General features: G+C 37.0%; 1 protein-coding gene across 1 annotated transcript in view; it reads left to right on the forward strand.

Moving 5' to 3' along the window:
* LOC107722668 (complement C3-like) overlaps positions 1 to 8,226 on the forward strand; it is a 28,577-nt gene extending 20,351 nt beyond the window's left edge. The window contains exons 23-41 of the mRNA XM_016531129.1: positions 309 to 395; positions 576 to 779; positions 871 to 946; positions 1,035 to 1,194; positions 1,287 to 1,397; positions 2,088 to 2,232; positions 2,311 to 2,474; positions 2,555 to 2,710; positions 4,035 to 4,094; positions 4,198 to 4,288; positions 4,520 to 4,571; positions 4,662 to 4,749; positions 5,837 to 5,926; positions 6,028 to 6,133; positions 7,290 to 7,379; positions 7,464 to 7,547; positions 7,644 to 7,724; positions 7,799 to 7,946; positions 8,023 to 8,226. Of these exons, the coding sequence (XP_016386615.1) occupies positions 309 to 395; positions 576 to 779; positions 871 to 946; positions 1,035 to 1,194; positions 1,287 to 1,397; positions 2,088 to 2,232; positions 2,311 to 2,474; positions 2,555 to 2,710; positions 4,035 to 4,094; positions 4,198 to 4,288; positions 4,520 to 4,571; positions 4,662 to 4,749; positions 5,837 to 5,926; positions 6,028 to 6,133; positions 7,290 to 7,379; positions 7,464 to 7,547; positions 7,644 to 7,724; positions 7,799 to 7,946; positions 8,023 to 8,167 (2,138 nt within the window). The 3' untranslated portion in view covers positions 8,168 to 8,226. The remainder of the gene's footprint in view (positions 1 to 308; positions 396 to 575; positions 780 to 870; positions 947 to 1,034; positions 1,195 to 1,286; positions 1,398 to 2,087; positions 2,233 to 2,310; positions 2,475 to 2,554; positions 2,711 to 4,034; positions 4,095 to 4,197; positions 4,289 to 4,519; positions 4,572 to 4,661; positions 4,750 to 5,836; positions 5,927 to 6,027; positions 6,134 to 7,289; positions 7,380 to 7,463; positions 7,548 to 7,643; positions 7,725 to 7,798; positions 7,947 to 8,022) is intronic.
* The last annotated feature ends 12,036 nt before the right edge of the window (positions 8,227 to 20,262 follow it).

Genomic DNA, 20,262 nt, shown 5'->3' on the forward strand with positions numbered 1-20,262 from the left:
TGTATGTGTAATAATTCATTAATTATATGCTTTCATTTATATAATAATTATGCATTTTATTTATAAAGTGCTTTTACTCAAAAGTGCAACAGTACAAAGAATCATATAATGAAACATACAAAATACATGAATACAAATAGATTGATAATCGGCAACAATAAGCAGATCAGATGTCTCTAATAAGTCCTTAGAGACCTCTTAAAACAGGCCTACACGGGCAATTTCTGTATTTATTTTATATATATATATTTGTTTATATATTGTTTATATATTTGTTGTTGTTAAGTGAAACATTTCCTTCATCTCAGCTGGTAGACAGCAGATAGAAGTGGAGAAGATGCAGTTGGACGCCGTTGTGCCAAAATCTCTGCCGGAGACATTTGTTAATGTCAGAGGTTTGACATTTTATTAAGCCATAATCATAATAGTATAGTCATTGAGTATTAACTGTCAACTGCATTATGGATATTTGATTGTCGTGTTGATATGTCAGCTGTCAAGAATTTCCCAGTTTTGTTTGTTCACATCAAGTACTGATCTGTAGTTTTTTTTTTTTTTATATATAATTTCTTCAGGTGATTTGCTGGCAGACAGCATTGATAACTCTATTAAGGAGGACTCTCTGGCAGCGTTGATCCGGATGCCCGGCGGGTGTGTGGAGCAGAACCTGGCCAGAATCACGCTGCCCCTCATTGCCGCCCATTACCTGGACCGCAGTGGAAACTGGGACGCTGTGGGAATAGATCGCAGAGAAGAGGCCATCAAATACATCCAAAAAGGTGCAATGAGACTTAAATAGGGATGAGCATCCCCATTCCTTTAGATATTGATACAATAAATGATCTTTTTTCATACTTTTTTCATACTCAGGGTATGAAAATCAACTTAATTACCGGAAAAAGGATGACTCGTATCCTCCCTATTCTAAAGAAGGCACCAGCACATGGTATTAATGCCGGCACGTTACTGATTACAGCTTCACGTCGAACATTTCCCTGTAGAGTTCATGTGTCTTTATGTTCTGTCCATCTCAGGATCACTGCATACGTGGTGAAGGTTTTCTCCATGGCAAAATCATTTATTAGCGTCGATGAGAAGCATCTGTGTGGTCCTCTGGTGTACCTGCTCAAGAATAAACAGCGTCCTGATGGATCCTTTCAGGAGGACAATCCTGTCTACGACACAAGTATGACGGTGAGAATTCATAACTGTGATTGCATTAATTGGAGTAGTTTCATAATAGTCAATGAAAGAGTACAGTACTAACATGCTGTGTTGTGATACAGGGAGGCCTGCAGGGCTCTGAATCCAGAGTGTCTCTGACCGCATTCGTGCTCATTGCTTTGGCAGAGGCACAAAATGCTGTTACCTGCCAAGAGCCAGACCTCAACATACAGGTAACTTCAGTCTTTAAAACTGCTAATAACGTGAATTACACAACAAATAAATAGGACAATAGCTAGATTAAATAATTAGGACAATTAAAAAACGAAATAATTATTACAATAGCTAAATTAGATAATTAGGACAATAGCTAAAATAGATTATTAGGACAATAGCTAAATTAAATAATTAGGACAACTGATAAATTAAATAATTAGGACAAATATAAATTAAGTAGTTTGAATAAAAGCTAAATTAAATAATTAGAACATAGCTAAATTAAATAATTGCGCTTATTTCCAATACGTGAAATAGACATAATATTAAATTTTATTATATAAACAGAAAATTAAGTTAAAATGAAATAACATTGTACAAAGTGAAGTTAGGAACATTTAGACATTTTCAAGAAAATATTTCCCAGATGCTTGCAAATTTTACCCAAAAAAGGAGTCCCATTCAATGTACACTCCTCACAATCCTGAAGGAGCAGAGACTGTCCAGTTTTTCAGTATTTTGAGTTCCTGAAGTATATTTCCCAGTTTTTTCCTCAATTTTTATAATATTAAGTAAATAGACAAAGGTACAAAACTGATTCATGTCGTACTTCCAGGCCCACCGAAAAACTAATTTAATAACATATTTAAATACGTTTTTACATGTTCAATGGTGCTAATTTGATTTTCTCCATTTGATCGTTGCAGGACAAGTCCAGAAAAGCAGCGGTGTATCTAAGAGAGCATTTCCCCCGACTGACGAGGCCGTACACAGCGGCTATAGCATGCTACGCTTTAGCTGTATCCAACCACGGCTGCATGAAGAGCATGTTACTAAATTTAGCCTCGCCTGGTACTTAGCCTTTGAAAACAAACTAAATATCTTACTTCGTGTGGTCTTGTCTTTCTCATCTGTATTTTCTGTCAACAGATCGTACCCACTGGCCTGACTCTAGTAATTATTTCTTCATACTGGAAGCTACCGGCTACGCATTGTTAGCGCTGATCAAAGCTGGTCACATGGAAGAGGCAGCCGCCTCTTTTCGATGGCTGAATGAGAAGCGTGGCATTGGGGGAGGATACGGCTCTACTCAGGTAAAAACACCAAGAAAACCTTCACTAATTGTCTCATATCTGTATTTGAGGTACATTAATGACTGTTTCTCTCCCATCAGTCCACTATGGTGGTGCTACAGGCCCTGTCTGAGTACCTGGTGAAGAGGCCTCCTTCTGACGACCTCAATATGTTGGTGCAGCTCAGTGTTCCTGGTCGCAGTGACGTACGCTGGACCTTCAATCCAAAAATGGCATATGTGGCCCGATCTTCACGGGTGCGAACTTCCAACTTTCAAACTCTCTTTTGTAGACAAATATGGAGTTATTATCAGTGTTGGGGTAACGCATTACAAATAATGTGAGTTACGTAATCAGATTACTTTTTCAAGTAATTAGTGAAGTAATGCATTACTTTTTAATTTACAAGAAAATATCTGAGTTACTTTTTCCCATGTATTGACTGACAGCTCTCCTGTCCTCATGCTGAGAGAAATCAGGAGTAAGTGCAGAGGCGTTGTGTGTGCTGTGTAAACATGATGTTACTGTAGTTCTAGACTAAATGTCAGCATGCATTTACTCATGTCTTTTGCACAAAAACAGATTCAGTATTCCTCAAAATGAATAAAAACAGTGAAATGCAAACTCAGAATATGACGCAAACCTGCAATAATTAAATACGTTAAATAACACAAATATCCTTTATGTATTAAATCCCATTTTATTAACCAGTATCTTTACTGCTGACCTTTGATGATCCAATTCAACCATACTAATAAGCAAAAATGACTCTAGATATTTTTTTTATTGCTAAAGAGTGTTTTCTTTCTTCTTATTCTGCAATACAGAATGGCAGCACAGCTGAAAGGTTTATTTGAGCTGCGCCCTCTACTGTACAGACATAATTTACATTTCCTTCAGCCTGAGGCTGACAGGGGTATTGATCCAACAAACTCAGACAGACTTGTCTGTTGGTGTTTGTTGTCGTTTGTCTGTGTGGTGTGAATGAGCCTTTTGTAGACCAAAAGTTACATCTCTCTGGTTCCCTTTGACTTTTGGATTATTGCAGAAAATAGGCTCTGTGACCAACTAATGTTTATGATTCTTACACATTTTGTCACGTCATGATAATCTTTACCAAAGAACAAAGCTTGTGAAGCCTAAATACAAGTCGCCAGAAGTAAAAAGCGACTCCACGGTCACATGACTTAAACGTCACCATTAAGCTTCAACAACGATTTCAGTCTTTATTTAAAAACATTTTCCTGAAAGTTTGAGTTAGAATAGTTTGCAAGAGTGTGATTATAAACACAACGAGGCTGTGAAGCAGATTAATTGAGTTTACCTGTTCGTCATGATGATGTTTAATGTCCAGATAAACTCTGTAGTCCCATTTAGCCACTTGTTAGCAAGCGCCTTTTACTAGTAAAAAAAAAAAAAGAGGAAGGAAAGCATGCATGTGAGCTGAGAGATTCATGCTGATGTATTACATTGATGTGTTCTTGCATTAAAAAAATGCACTTTTGACATTTGGCAGTATAATAACGCTATAGATTAAAGACAGGATGTTTGGAAGAAACTCACTTTCATTATCTCTTCCAGGTGCCTCTTGACCAGAAATTCACTGTGGAGGCTTCTGGGAAGGGCAAGGGAGTTTTGGAGGTGCTGCATGCCCACATTTACATTTACAAGTATTGAATTAGACTATAAAATCAAGACGTATTTTAGTTACAAACCTTTCTCTGTCGCGTTTTATGAATCCCAGGTAGTGACAGTGTACCACCAGCTTCCTGATGTGTATGAGAACAGCACGTGTAACGGCTTTCAGCTGGACGTCTCCATCGCTGAGACTAATGGTGCGTTCTCGACTCAGTTTTATGATTCCTTACTGTGTGTAAAATTCTTTATTTTATTGGTAAAAGAAAAATGCTACGGTAAAAGCCTTACTCTATACAGTAAAAAACGGTAACAGGTCTACTGAGACATTTATATTTAATTTTACAGTAAAATACTGTTCAATGTACAGTTCTTAGAAGTGAAAAAGAACAATTAATGATAATAAAAGATCACTCTTTGATCCATTTTAGAAAAAAACCCACCGGATGTAGAAAAGTCATACAGACTCAATATCAATGTGAGGTGAGTGTTTAAATATAGGTAGACATCTTTTTTTAGATAGCTAAATTAACTAGTTCTGTACCCATAATTCACTGCTTTGCACCACCAAAGGGCTCTGGAGGGACGCCAAGTAAGGATGGTGATTCTGGACATCGGCCTGCCCACCGGCTTTGAGCCTGAAAACTCAGATTTAGAGTTGGTAAGACCAAACTCATGACATAATGTAGCATTGCATTAGCGATAGCAGCTAATTCTGTAGCTAACTGTGTTGTAGCCTGCCTAGACAGCATTTTAAGGCATACATGTGTGCTCCAGACATCTAACTTTGGGTTTAATTTAGGCTATCATGGAGAATTCCCATAATGCATTGCGACAAGCTACATCCAAAAATTTAGAAAAAAGTTGATTATAATGTTGATCATAAACATTATAATAAATGCTTCATGTTTCATTACCAGTGGACTTTTCTACCCAACATTTTTTGTGCTTTGTGTTTTTATATTGAGTATTGCACATTTAGCTTAGCAACATGTTAAAGGGTTAGTTCACCCAAAAATTATTTAAAAATAAAAATTATAAAAATTATTATTAATCATTAATTACTCACACTCGTGTTGTTCCAAACCCGTAAGACCTTCGTTCATCTTCGGAACACAATTTAAGATATTTTTGATGAAATCTGAGGGCTCTCTGACCTTCCCATAGACAGCAAGGTAACTACCACGTTCAAGGTCCAGAAAAGTACCAAGATGATCAACAAAGTAGTCCGTGTGACATCAGTGGTTCAACTGTAAAGTTACGAAGCTACGAGAATACTTTTTTGCGCAAAGAAAACAAAAATAACGACTTTATTCCACATTTTCGTCTCTACTGCGTCACTTTGGACGCACGTTCACGACAGTATCATGGCGCGAGCGTGTGGCGGCGCCGGCGCTGACCCAGATCCGGCGTGATGACGTCATTACGTGTAATGTCACTATGGAACATTATTGTGTTCCGAAGATGAATGAAGGTCTTACGGGTTTCGAACAACATGAGGGTGAGTAATTAATGACAGAATTTTCATTTTTGGGTGAACTAACCCTTTATCGTCAAACTCTATTGAAATCAACTGTGACCCGAGTATGTTTGTGCGGTGAACAGAATTGCTGACTATAAAGAGTGCTTCAAATCTGTCACCTTGACAGTTAGGATGCTAACTATGTAAGCAGCTACCTACATAAATAGTATGCAGCAAGGCAACTTGTTAGGTTATAGAAGTGATAATGTCTAGTGTGATTTTTCAGCTCACAAATTCAGTGGATCGCTACATCAACAACTTCCAAGTGGTGGACAACCTGAGCGACAGAGGATCCCTCATAATTCACCTGTTTAAGGTAACCTAACAACCACCCTTAATGCTTAGTTCATACTTGTTTAGTATGATGTCAATGAAGGCATCATTGAATATTTGTCTTTGTCTGAATGTCCCGGACAGGTGTCCAGCACTCAGACAGACGTGATCTCATTCAGACTGCATCAGAAATTTAAAGTGGGACTCCTTCAGCCTTCTACTGTCACAGTGTACCAGTACTACAACAAAGGTTCGTACACGCATTTAATTAGCTATGTTTGCTAAAGTACACTGCTAACCTAAACCCTTCAGCATAATACTTTGGCATTCATCTCACCTCACACTGTTTCTGTTATAGGCATGAATATCTCAAATTCTGAGCAACTGAACATGCTATTACTTGAATAGAACTGCACTAGCAAACATTCAGAACAGCGACATTAGCATTAAAAATCATTAATGCGATTTACCATACTTAGGGCCATTCATACAGAACACGTTTTTTTAATTTAAAAACGTGAGACGGAGGGTAGTGGAATGGGAAAAATAATAGCGTTTTTGAATGTTCTCTTTTAAAATCTCTATTAAGTTGGAGTGCTGTATTTTATGCGCTAAACGTAAATATTAAAGGTAGGCTAGGCGATTTCAGAGAGGCTAGCAATAGCAAGCTAATTTGAAAGCATAAGATCTCACCCTCCGTGCAAATCACTCTCCAAAGCCACGCCTCCTCCAGAACACATGAATGTGCACAGGCAGAGCAGAGGCTAACCAGCGACACGATGAGAGACGGCGTTGGTGGAGGGTTGAATGCAATGCTGTCAGATTACCTCATGTCTCGTTCACCGGTGAGAAAACACTACAGTACAAAGTGCATAATATTACAATAATAACGCGTTCCGTTCTCGCTCGGTCTGCAGTAGTGTAATGGAATGCACTGATGACGTATCATGCCTACGTGAACAGGGTGCGTGGAGGTATGCAAATACATCTGTTGGGACAGCCTATCGTAGCCCTCGGACCAAGGGATATGATTGGACGAACATTTTATGGTCCTACGCCTTCCACAGACGATATAAATACAAATAAATACATTTAAACCACTTAACTCAGTCATTGTTATCAGGATGTAAAGATAGTTTCGACCTGCATAACAAAAACATTTAACCAAATCATCTACCCTGCCTTTAACATAACCTGATTGATTCTGTGAGGTCAAGACATTTTAAAGTGTTTTCAAACTTTTTGGTGCCATGGACCCCTAAATATGATGATCTCCTTGCAAGGGACTCAAGCTAGAAAGAATGAAATACTACTTTCTTGTAAAATTAACTCTAGTTGTCTTTATGTACAACGTCAAATGCTAGTTAGTTAGTCTGAAGTGCTAATCACGGTCTCTGTTGTTTCAGATAAACGCTGTAGCAGGTTCTACTCTCCTCCTGAAGACAAACAGCAGCTTGATCAGATCTGCAAAGACAGTGTGTGCCGCTGCTCACAGGGTCAGTTTAGCTAGACTAACTTTGTGTTTTCAATCATTTTCTTACATAACCACTTATAAAACATTTATAAACCTTTCTTCATAGGTGACTGTTGTGTACTGAAGGAAGACTCCTCGTCTGTTGGTAAAGACCAGCGAAAGGCCGCAGTGTGCAATGGATTACATCATGGTGAATGTTTCTTTTATTAAATGAATGAGGTTTTTTTGGGGAAAGCCTTCATGATGTCACATCATGATCTCATCGATAAATGTGTCTTTTCTTCAGCCTACAGGGTCAAACTGATCAGCGTCAGCCAGAGTCACTACGACCAGTATGAGATGGCGATTGTGCAGGTTATCAAAGAGGGTACGTCTACTAGAGTCTGACTTTCTCACATAACCAGTCGTCTGGCTCATGTATCTCCATCTGTGCTTGTGTAGGGACCGAGGAAGGCCTGAACGAGCAGGAAAGGAGGACGTTCCTCTCTCATGCGAGCTGTAGGCCAGGACTTGGTTTGAGAGAGGGTCAGGACTATCTGATCATTGGGCCCATCACTGATGTTTGGCATGCAGGGAGCACGTCCAACAAGTGAGCAGCGTAATAGCACTGGAAATGTACATATTATGGTTCGTCTTTCATAATTCGGTGGTGTTTTCTCTCTCAGGCATGTGTATACGCTGGGTAAGGACACGTGGGTCGAGCGCTGGCCATCCGAGTCTGAATGCGGGGCTGGATCCACACTGGAGGAGAAATGCGGCGCGCTGAAGAGCTTCGAAAAGGCACTGACAGAAAGCGGCTGTCAGACTTGAGACAGATGTTGGCAAAACTGGATTTTGAGTCTACGGCATTTTCACATGCATTAAAAAAACACAACTACCAAAGATATGCTAATAGCCAGTTATTTACTGCTTCATGTGAAACTAATACCCTGAGGTCCTATTATACTGTATATCAAAAATAAAAGTGTTACAAAACTGTGCTGTTACGTTGTATATTTTTAAATGTATTTTTCTAATGAATTATTGTATATTTTTAAATTGAATTAGCTAAAAATGATTATTAATTTATTAATATAATGTGAAGTAATATGTCATTTAAAATCCAGACGTGGACAAAAATATTTCTCATGGCCATGAATTAAGAATTTGTTCCCAAAAATAAAATGAGGGAATTAATTAATTAATAGTACAACATGACCATGAATTAATGGGGGAAATAACACAAAACAAATTAATCTAAATAAATTAAAACGAGGGAACGAATTAGTACAGCATGACCACATTTTAACAAAATTAAGACAACAAAAAAATGGTACAATTTGGCAATGATTTAACGAAATCGACAGAAATGTGGCCACATTTTAAAGAAATTAAAATGAGGGGAAAAGTTAGTACAATGTGGGCACGATTTAACAAGGGGAAAAAATATTTAAAAATTGGTACGAAATAGCCAAGATTTAACAAAATTTAAACAAAGAAACATTTTGGTACAACACGACCACAATTTAATGAAATGAAACAATGAAACAAATTAATACAATATGGCCACAATTTAACAAAACTAAAACAACAAAACAAATTAGTACAACGGGGCCGATTTAACGAAATTAAAATAAGGGAACAAATTATTACAGTGTGACCACAGTTTATTAAAACAATGGAATTAATTAGTACAATTTGGCTATGATTGAAATAATTAAAAACAAGGGAACAAATTGGTACAACGGTTCAACTACAGTTTAACATAACTAAACGAGGGAACAAATTAATACAACGTGGCCGATATTTAAGATTTTATATTAAAATTGGGGAATGAATAGGTACAATGCGTCCCCGATTTAGAAAAAAAATTAAATGAGGGAAGGAATTAATAAAATGAGAACGAATGCCCTAAATGCCACCAGAGGGCGCAATTTAACAAGTAAAGCTGTGAGTTCCTCCTTTCCAGTGTATTGTTAAACGAGTCAGACATCACATTTCAAATATATACAATCATAAAAACAGTTTTAAGGTGAAATTCATTTTAAATCACATTTTCTAAGAAGTGCTCACGGGTTCCTTGTATATTCCCTTGTAAAATATACAGATTGTGTCTGTACAAGTGTGTGAAAGACCCTGAGAGCTTAACATCTAGTCATAACACAGAGGAAGCAAGAAACAATGCCCTCCCTGCCAGCTCATACTGAAGGGCACTGCCAGAGAGGCCTCCTGTTTAGATCGTCTGCTCTGTTTTATGATATTTACAGTAACAGTATGTCCTCATTCACTGGCTCAAACTGTCATAGTGCCATTAAAAAGCACCAGCCATTACAAACCAGGCACGAGGCCAAAGAGGCAATTACTTCCAACATTACACGCACACTCTCCTTCCTCCTCTCACTCCGTTCCTCCCTCGTCTCATGCGCCCCTTCATCTCAACTCACCTGCCAGCTTTTTAAAGTACCAACAGGTGTGCAGTTCAAAGATAACCAAAGCCAGTTTATCTAAGATAGACCAGAGTTATGCATGACTGAAAATATTAGTGATGTTGGGGAGAGTGTGTTTCCCAGGCCAGCACATATATGACTGGCTTTTGTCTGGTATTAAAAATCAGGCCTGATTTAACGTCTTTCAACCACATATGTGGTTAAAATGCTCAACAAATACTATTAGAATAGCTTAATTCTTCTTCAGAGTGATAGAGAGACATTTTTTTTTATTTTCATACTATTGTAACAGGCTGTTACTGTAAGTCATTCCATCTCACAAGCACAGACTTGCAGCGCTCAATCTCAACATAAACTCATACCGTCATTACTGCACTTCAGCTTTTGTGGATTCTCTTACAGATCTTAGAGGTACATGCTTATGATCACAGCTTCTTATACACCAAAATCTCTTTTACTGTATATATATATATATATATATATTATCACCCCCCCCAAAAAAACAGTTTATATTTTGTTTTACTATATATATTTTTACTTTATTCCCAATCATTTTTTTATTTTATTTATTTATATTTATATTTTAAACTTTATATATATTTTTTTAATTACGTAACTACATTTATATGTTTCGTGTATTTTTTTGCAATATCTGAGTAGGCCTATATCTCGGTATTTAATCAAAATGACACAGGGTAGATTTATTTTTAATATATATATATATATAAATAGTCTTTTATATATTAAAATATATTTTATTCTTTATATATTCTAAAAATGATTTTGAAGCCATCTGACAATATTTGAGTAAGCCTTCATTCTTTATATTTTACTGCATATTTTAAGAATTTTTTTATACTGTATATTTTATGCTTCATATATTCTAAAGAAAATCGCTAATTTTATGATATTTGTGTAGGTCTACATCTCGATATTTAAACAAAATGGCATAAAGGTTACATTTATTTAATTTATTAATTTATGTATTGTGTGTGTGTGTGTGTGATTGTATACTTGTGTCCAAAAAACATGCCAAAATATCTCAAAATGTAATCAAAATTGCTTAAACAAACAAACAAAAAAAACGCTTTTTTTACGTTGACCAAACAACCATTTTTGCGACGTATGCAAAATGTTTAAAACAAGAAGCAAGACATAAAATACATAAAATAAGATTTTTATGCTCCAATATAACAAAAAAAGTAATAACACCAACAAGAACAATAATCACTTAAATATATTTTTTCTATTATGATTTTAAAGCACCAAGGGACTTCCATGAACATTTCTGAGTGATGCTGCAAGTAAAGTTTTGAACAGATTCATTGAACTGGACAGTTTGAAAAACTTAAATCAGAGTTTTTAATCCGACATGCTATTAATATTTTTAACGCTAAATATACTCTTCACGCCCACTTACTGTACTTAAAAGTCATGGAAAAACTGTGCTAATGGAAAATTTGGACAAAATGTCTATTAGAATATCATTATAAAAATATAGAAATTTTCATAAATGATGAATATATCGCCCACACATACTGTGAGGAAGATCATTTTGATATATATGCTCAGCAGTGCACCTGTCTTTAGAATGCAATGTTTGTACCGCCGTCACAACTTTTTTCTTTTCTTTTTCACACGTAGGCTACGCACTTTATTTTTAAACGCTCTCATAAAAGCTTGGGCTAGGCGAGACCTTTTTGATCTATTATTGTGGTGAGAACGGGCAGATCTGACCAGGCTTCAAATGAAGCAGCTCGAAAAGCCCACCTGCACAGGTGTGTGGCCATGTGCGTGTGTTTGTCTGTGTATTTAAGCTCATTGTCATCAGCTGACCGCGAGAACCCTTTCTTTGGGCCCCACGTGCTGCATTTTTGAAATGCTACTAATAAGATGAACCCCCCCCCCCACTAACTAAAGTGAGAACAATACTGTCGCTTCCCACCAATAGAGCTTCATCTTAACGTCGGGGGAAGACTGGAAGCATTGTGTGATCAGACAGAAATGACCTCATTTAATCCAGTGAGTAATACAGCGCTTTCACGCCTTTCTCTTTCCTCTCTGTAAGACACTGTGGGTGAGCGATACAACTCAGACAATACTCTTCGTAATGCCCCTGCGCTCGTGACCGCATTGCTAATTGCACTAATCTTGTATTTAAAAAAAGAAACCCCAAAACAACCCAGCCTAATCATGAATTGTGTCACGTGGGCTAAAAACACCTTTCATTGGCATATAATGCATTGCACTGGTGGGGCATGTACTGTATAGTTTGTTTTCTGTGAACAATGTCTTTCATCCTAATGAGAGCAGAAAACAGGTGTGGCTTCAAAAAAGATTCTAGGGCTTGTGAATTTTATTTGTCAATAAATTGAGGAAATTATTTATGCAAGACGGAGGAGTATAGTTCACCCAAAATTATTTTGCCATTATTTTGTGATTTTTAAAAAAATATTATGTGTAACACAAAAGGAGATTTTAGGCAGAATACTCAGTCTGTCCGTCTTCATGCACCATATTTGAACATAAGCGAATATGAATGAAATTAGGTTCTATTATTTAAATGATGATTATTAATATTATTTATTCATTTGTTAATAAAATGTATTTATTTTTGTACTACTTTAGATTTTTAGACAATGATATCACTAAAAAACATTTTATTTTAAATAAATAGTTTTTTTAAATTTTCTATTCAGAAAAAAATGAAAAATTGTATGTTTCCACAAAAATATGAAGCAGCACAACTGTTTTCAACACTGATAATAATAATATAATTGCAAATCAGCGTATTAGAATGATTTCTGGAGGATCATGTGACACTGAAGACTGGCGTAACGATGCTGAAAATTCAGCTTTGCATCACAAGAATAAATTACATTTTAAAATATATTTATATAAAAAAAGTTATTTTAAGTTGTAATAATATTTTACTATATAACTGTTTTTTTTTTTTTATCAAATAATCAGAATTTGTGAGCACACATTCAAAAATCCTATCACATCAAACTATATATGTGTATTTATTATATGGAAAAGAGCAGTGTGAACATTCTTCAAAATATCTCTTTTAGTGTTCCATCGAATAAAGTATGTAATATAGGTTTAAAACGATTCAACGTTTACAGAAACTCCATTTTTGGGTGAAATCTTAAAACAAACCTCTAAATATATAGAAGAATGAACAAGTGGGTGTTTGGTGCTTGCTTCCTCTGAGTCTTTTGCAGGTGCTTGTCATACGGCTGCCGCTGATCTCATACACCAGCTGCTTACTGACCCATCCATCAACACAGAGTCCTGTTTACCCATATACCTTCATCACTGTCACTCAGAGGAAGAGGGAAGAGGAAGGAGAGAGGAAGATGTGGGCCACTCAGCAGTGCTCACCACATCTGCTCAATGATAAACAGAACAATACCACGATGACCATTAATCTTACACACAAGATCAAGGACACTGGAAAAAATACAATGGCAGACAGGGAACAGGGGGAAGCAATGAACGAAAGAGCCTTTGCTTTAGCATATAAGAAGAAAAAAAGCACAGGAGATAAGGAATCAAAATGGAAAACAGGAAAGTACTTATCTATTTCCATGTGCTTCAGCTTTATCTATAAAACTTCTCATAGATTAGCCTGATGTATAATCTCTGCCTGTCTCCTCCCCAAAATAACCATATATGGAGCTTACAATGCCTAGTTTTAATATGCATAACCTCATCTGCATATCAATTCCATATGGATTTTCCCAGCCATGTGATTTATAGGTTACAATACAATGAAGCCTGTGCAAAATTGCACAGAATTGGCATTGACGTGCGTATGCAATTTTCTACGCACATATTGATAAACACATGGATGGGAATACGCATATGGAAAGTATATGCAGATGAGGTTATGCATAGTAAAACTAGGCATTGTAAGCTCCGTATATGGTTATTTTGGTGAGGTGACAGGGTGTGGATTCAAGTACCATTTTTTGCTGACCAGTGAATTATGCGCAAGCTCTGGCGTGCATAAAGTTTAAAAAAATGTGAAAATGTGTGTACTCACACTTTTTAGGATGAAATTTACAAAAAATTTATAAATAATTATACACGAGGCGTCTGGTGTTAAGAAGACATTCCTTCGCCGAGGTGATGGCCATTTTTTTTTGCCTAAAACTACTTTGAAGGAAATATGAGTGGCGCTTAGTTGTGCAAAACTATCCGTTACTATCTATTACTATCCATTACGCTTGAGTGTAATGGGTGGTTTCTAGGGCTTTGCCATGTAGTTTTTAAGGGTGTTCTAGATGGTTTCTATCCCACCTAGCGGTATCCTCCTTGGACATACTTATGTAGAGCTCAAAGTATACTTAGCTCAAAGTATACTTACATGACACGTACGCTAACATATCTGTACTGTACGCATGATAAAATGATTGAGAATTTTTGGGTGAAATCTATTAAAAGTTTTATACATGAGGCCCCTGGTGTTATGGCCTACCTTCATTGCTAATTTTTAAACTCTTTTGAGGGTCTGTCCATATAAACTTTACTTGTCCATTTGAGGAGGTGAATGGACTTCAACATGGCAGCAGGGATTCCCCGATGGGAAGTATGTATCTTAAAGTGAAATGGAATGCACCCATGATGGTTTCTATTCCACCTAGTGGTATCATTCATGGCTGTGCACAAACAATGGGAGATGAGATATGCAGCGAAGTGGAATACTTTGGGTAAAGCCCAAAGTGTACTAACGTAGCTGTGCAGTACTCATGACATATTATGTTTTGTTATCAGCATTGTCCCACACAGCCCGATTTTTTTGAACCGTGTGTGTAACCCCTCTGGTTCTACTCAACCACGCTCACTCCGAGTGGGATTTGAACTAGTGTTTCCAGCATGGGAAGCGAGCACGCTAACAAGGACACTAAAGACCTCAGCCTCTAGCGTCAATCATTATTGTGCCTCTTGAGATCAGTGGAGTGAGTTTTACCTGCACAGCTCTCACTAGATAGCCTCCGATACACTCACCCCCCTAATCCTCACTCCCATCCGGGTCACGGCACCAATGTAACCTTCCCGGTTCTGCTCAGCATGCTAGCTCCAACATTTCTGGCATGGGAGGCGGGCATGCTAACAAGGACTCTAAAGACCTCAGCCTCTAGTGTCAGTCGCTAGTGCAACTCTTGAGATCGGGGAGTGAGGTATACCTGCACAGCTCTCACTAGTTGGCCTCTGTTACATGTGAACTTTTGTGCTAATTAGTTTGTCCACAAGTTGGTGACACTTTCCTGGACTCTTGTTTCACAGCTGAAAACAAAACTGAAGAAACAGAACAACATTAACAAACTACTGGAGATGCAACAGAAGACAACACACATAACAACAGAAGCCCATGCTGTTGAGTGCTTGTGTGAGTGGATTAAAGGATACTCTAGAACTCTAGATTAAAAGGCATCTTTATTGCTCATAACTTCAGGAGATTGACAATTGACAAGGATGAAGCTTTCTAATGCAAGCAGTACCGCTTCTAGGCATAGGCAAGCTAGGCGGTCGCCTAGGGTGCCACCAGCAGGAGGGGCGCCAATGAGCGCATGTACTGGCACTATATTTTAGCAGGGTTGTGATAAAGAGTGGCATGGCCACCCTGAAATATGACTGCCACCCCCACTGGATCCCCCAACATCATTGGGCTAGAGTACTGTCAATCTGAAGATGCCTGTATGCCATTGGATCAGAGCTCTGTCAATTGCTGCCTCTGATTGTTGCATGCAAAATTTGCATTTGAAGCGCTCAAAAACGCCATTAGATCAATAAGTTCTGTCAGTGCTTTGGCAAGGTAAGGCTTTTTTTTGCCATGCAATAAAGCTAAGTTCAAAGGCTAATTTAAAATATTTGTACAGCAAAAAGTGCACAAAATCAGTAATTTGTTTAGGCAGTATTTGTGGCAGTCGAGAAATCATGTTTCCAAAAGGTGTGCGTTTTTGCCCCAATGCATTGTTAAAGGATCAGTGTGTCATGTAATATTTCCATATAAAAATTTAACAGCCAGGTTAAAAATATTGGTAAAATTTGCTAATTTACAAGATCAATGCATCCTTTATTAAACCGCTTTGTTGAATTTGACGCATCCTTACGGAATTGTCGAAATGCTGAATCAATTCATTCGCTTCCAACAGTGCTTAATGGGAGCAGCGTCATACACATAGATTGCAGAGTGTCGCGTTATTTAAAGGGGAAGTTCACGCGTCAATGAGTAACAAAGGAACAAGTAGCTGCATTCTGATTAGTTTTATGCCACTGATCAGACTTTTATATGTAGTTTGGTGTAACAAAGGGTTTTATAGGTTTGACTGAAATAATAATGCAATAACTGACACTTTAAATCAATGTTTCAAACAACAACAACAAAACAATTGAACAAAAAACAGATAAAGACAAAAAGTAGCCATTGATAATATTTAAACATGTATCCAAATCCAAATGTAATAAAATTAATTTATGTGTAAATTATGTGCAATGTCTTAGCCACTAGGGATTGTTACATAGGGCTATACAGGCATCCAGTGGCTACACAATGGTATTACAGATAATAAATTGTGCAAACATTTTTATCTTAACAGGCAATTTACAAATAATGCGTTCAGATTTGTGGAACAGACAAAGTGCTGAATCACCACAAATTGGTGTCGTTACTATGACAACCAATTTGAATGTGACAAGAAAAGTATGATATAATATATATATTACCACAAAACCAGTTTTAAGGGGTCATATGATGTTGCTAAAAAGAACATTATTTTGTGTATTTGGTGTAATGAAATGTATTTATGCGGTTTAAGGTTAAAAAAACACATTATTTTCCACATACTGTACATTATTGTTTCTCCTCTATGCCCCGCCTTTCTGAAACGCGTCGATTTTTACAAAGCTCATCGGTCTGAAAAGCAAGGTGTGCTCTGATTGGCCAGCTATCCAGTGCATTGTGATTGGCCGAATACCTCAAGCGTGTGACGGAAATGTTACGCCCCTTACAATACTGTGATGCCCTGTCCGGCCGGAGCACCGAGACAAAAACATTAAAGCCCATTATAAACGAGGCATTTATTGCATCCAGTGGGGACATAATTACGGATTATAATGACTTACACTGTCTCAAAGTAGTTTCGCTTTCACAATGACACACACAGCGCCTTCATGACATGCCGGCGGCGGAAACAACAATACTACAGCGAGAATAAAAGTTACGCATTCTTTCTCTGCGTGAACATTTGGGCGGCGTTATGCAAATCTTCCCACATCGTGACGTAGATATGTGGGGGTGTGTTAGAACGAGCCGTTTTAGGTAGGCGTGGTTGACTCTTAACTTTTATAAAGAATATCTCTTTGGATTTGAGACTTTAGTCTTTGCAACTTTACAGATCTTCTTTATGCACCAAGAACTTGTAACACTTCAAAGAGAAAGGAAAAATTGAAATCGCATCATATGACCCCTTTAAGTGTCAGTTTTTCGAAATTGAGATTTATACATAAACTGAAAGCTGAATAAATAAGCTTTCCATTGATGTATGGTTTGTTAGGATAGGACAATATTTGGCCGAGAAACAACTATTTGAAAATCTGGAATCTGAGGGTGCAAAAAAAATCAAAATATTGATAAAATCGCCTTTAAAGTTGTCCAAATGAAGTCCTTAGCAATGCATATTACTAATCAAAAATTACATTTTTATATAGGCCTATTTATGGTAGGAAATTTACAAAATATCTTCATGGAACATGATCTTTACTTAATATTCTAATGATTTTTGGCATAAAAGAAAAATCGATTATTTTGATCCATACAATGCATTTTTGGCTATTGCTACAAACATACCCATGCAACTTAAGACTGGTTTTGTGGTCCAGGGTCACACATATACTATATATATATATATATATATATTGATGGATGGATTGGGGGGGGGGCTGCAATAGGGATGCCAACTAGGGCGTCAAAATGGATAGAAACGGCCCTATGTGCAAGTGTGTTAAATTTATTTATTTTATTGTATTTTTCTGTGAAATTTTATATTTATACCTTAGAACATTTCCAGACCTGGAAACATTTTCTGGTTGTCCAGGAAACTTAGGGTTTACTGTACTTCAGTATACTTTCAGTATACTATTTTTTTTACATGTATGCTAACGTATCTGTACAGTATGTGTCACGGAATTCAATTTTCGGCATCAAAAGTTGCACGCAGCTAAATTTTTAGAGCTGTGCATACTTTGTACGCTCAGCTCGCACATGCAACTTGACACCTGTGTTAATGCACGCTATCAAATGGAGTATACATTGAAAGTCTATGCATTCAGCTGTACGCATACGCGAAAAACTGAAGTATACTTTGGGCTTTAGGGCTTTGTTCAAATCAATAACTCTAAATATGCAGTGTTAGCAAGTACCACTAATGATTTAACACACTTTGGTCAATAACTGTGCATGTGCAAACACTGTAAGATAGAGACTTGGCCTTGCACAATGCAGATAAAGCTGTACCATGCTGTTTCAAAGAGCATTCCACACTGCAATACACACATGTATGCATGTTCCTGCATGAGTGTGTCAGATCATAGATATCAAAACAAAGCTTTATTTTCATGCTGACTGCAGCAGGTCTCGATAGCCGTGCAGCATCATTGGACTTGACCTCTTCATCTGTGCTCAGATGCAAATTGCGTCCTCAACGTGCAGATGTTGTTTGACGTATGACAGTAGAATCTATGAGTAAACTCTGGCATTTTTAAGCATATTTGTGCATTATCTAGGATAAGCCTTTGTTTGGCCACCACCCAAATGCTCCTGCAACAATGCACAATCGGTTTTGGTTAGCAGCCAAGCATACTGTGAGTGTAGGCTTTGATGTCTTCTCTGACCTACCTACTGATGCAGACCAGGGGTTGAGGAAGCTCCTATTGAAACTTGAGCTTGCTTAGCCACAAGCTAGTTCAAGATTATGTTGCAAAGGAACTCAAAATTAATAGGTAATTTTTATTTTATTGAATTTTTCTGTGAAATTGTATATTTACATTGAATTTACATTGTATATTTGTATATTTACCTTTTACTTGTCTATGACTATGACTACTTGATTACAATATCATTTTTTGTCTTATTTATATACTATTACAGCCTTTTTTTAATATTTATTTTTTAAATATTATTTATAACATTTTTTGTCATTTTTACTATGGTTTTTGTCTTTTTTAATATTTTTTTAAAGCTCTATTTTAAACTAAAATTAACAATTTAGTTTTTTAAACTAAAGGTTTGTTTCAGTTAACAATTTTTCCCCCCATTAATAACATCGTTTGAGAGAGAGAGGAAATGTTAAGAGATATTTTGAGTCAATGTGAAGTTCTTTATGTAACCAATTTTCCACTTCCATAATTTCTAACTAAAAATTTTTTTTACTAAAACAAACATTTCTGACTAAATTTTATCCACTGAGAACTTATTAAATCGTAAAAAGTCAGAGTTACATACTAGAATAGTAACTGAATGTGAGTTTGTTAAACGGAGTGGTAGTCTAGGTAACCATTTTGCTAATGTTACCATTATTAGCAAGATGCTACATTTTGCTGAAACATTACAAACTTATTTTTTGAATTAAACCAGGAACATCTATTAAGAAAGTAAATTAGGTACATTTGGATTGGAAGTTGGCATTTGGAAGTCTTGCTTAGCTGTAAGGCTGTTAGCATAATGCACAGTGACATAAAGCATAACAGCAATGGTGAGTTTTGTCATGCTACACCACAACATGTTGGGAAAAAATGGCTTGTTACAGGAAAATCAACACTATTTTGAGAATAGCTGAGCTAATGTCAGGCTACTAAAAAGATAAGCAGCGCCACTACATACAGCTACTCTCCAACACTGAGGGAGAAGCAAGGACGCTAGTTAATATTTTGTAAAGACATTTTTGATACGACTTACACACACTGCAAAGAACACTCCTTCCAGGTACAACAAACATGCTCAACCACACCTTTCTTTCCTTCTTTCATCTTAGGGTCTCGTTATTAAATGGCTTACAGGGATGACATGAGACATGTACAAACACAAACACACACAGTGTATGATAAGAAAATACGTAAAGCCAGTAATTGGAGGATGGTGAGAGAAGTCTAGTCTGTGTCTTTTTGTGTAAACTGTCTGGACTGCTCCTGGGAATTTCCCTTAATTTTTTTCTCCTAGCTCAAGCATTGCAACACTGTTATTCTTGTGAGGGCTTGAGGGCTTGTCTCTGGTGGCAGAGGTCTTGGTCTGTTAATTCCTCCGGACACACTAAAGCTCTGCAGGAGCCAGAGACACTGGGGATGATGAACAGTGCACAAATTGAGAGAGACGGCGGAGGAGAAACAGAGCAGAGGGTTTTTTCCTCCACTATAAATAATACTTTTGTACTTACATTTATATATTTTTTGTCCACTCATGAGTGCTGCAGAGCA

The sequence above is a fragment of the Sinocyclocheilus rhinocerous genome, unplaced genomic scaffold (assembly GCF_001515625.1).
Source record: "Sinocyclocheilus rhinocerous isolate Xijiao unplaced genomic scaffold, SAMN03320098_v1.1 scaffold2018, whole genome shotgun sequence".
Lineage (NCBI taxonomy): Eukaryota > Metazoa > Chordata > Actinopteri > Cypriniformes > Cyprinidae > Sinocyclocheilus > Sinocyclocheilus rhinocerous.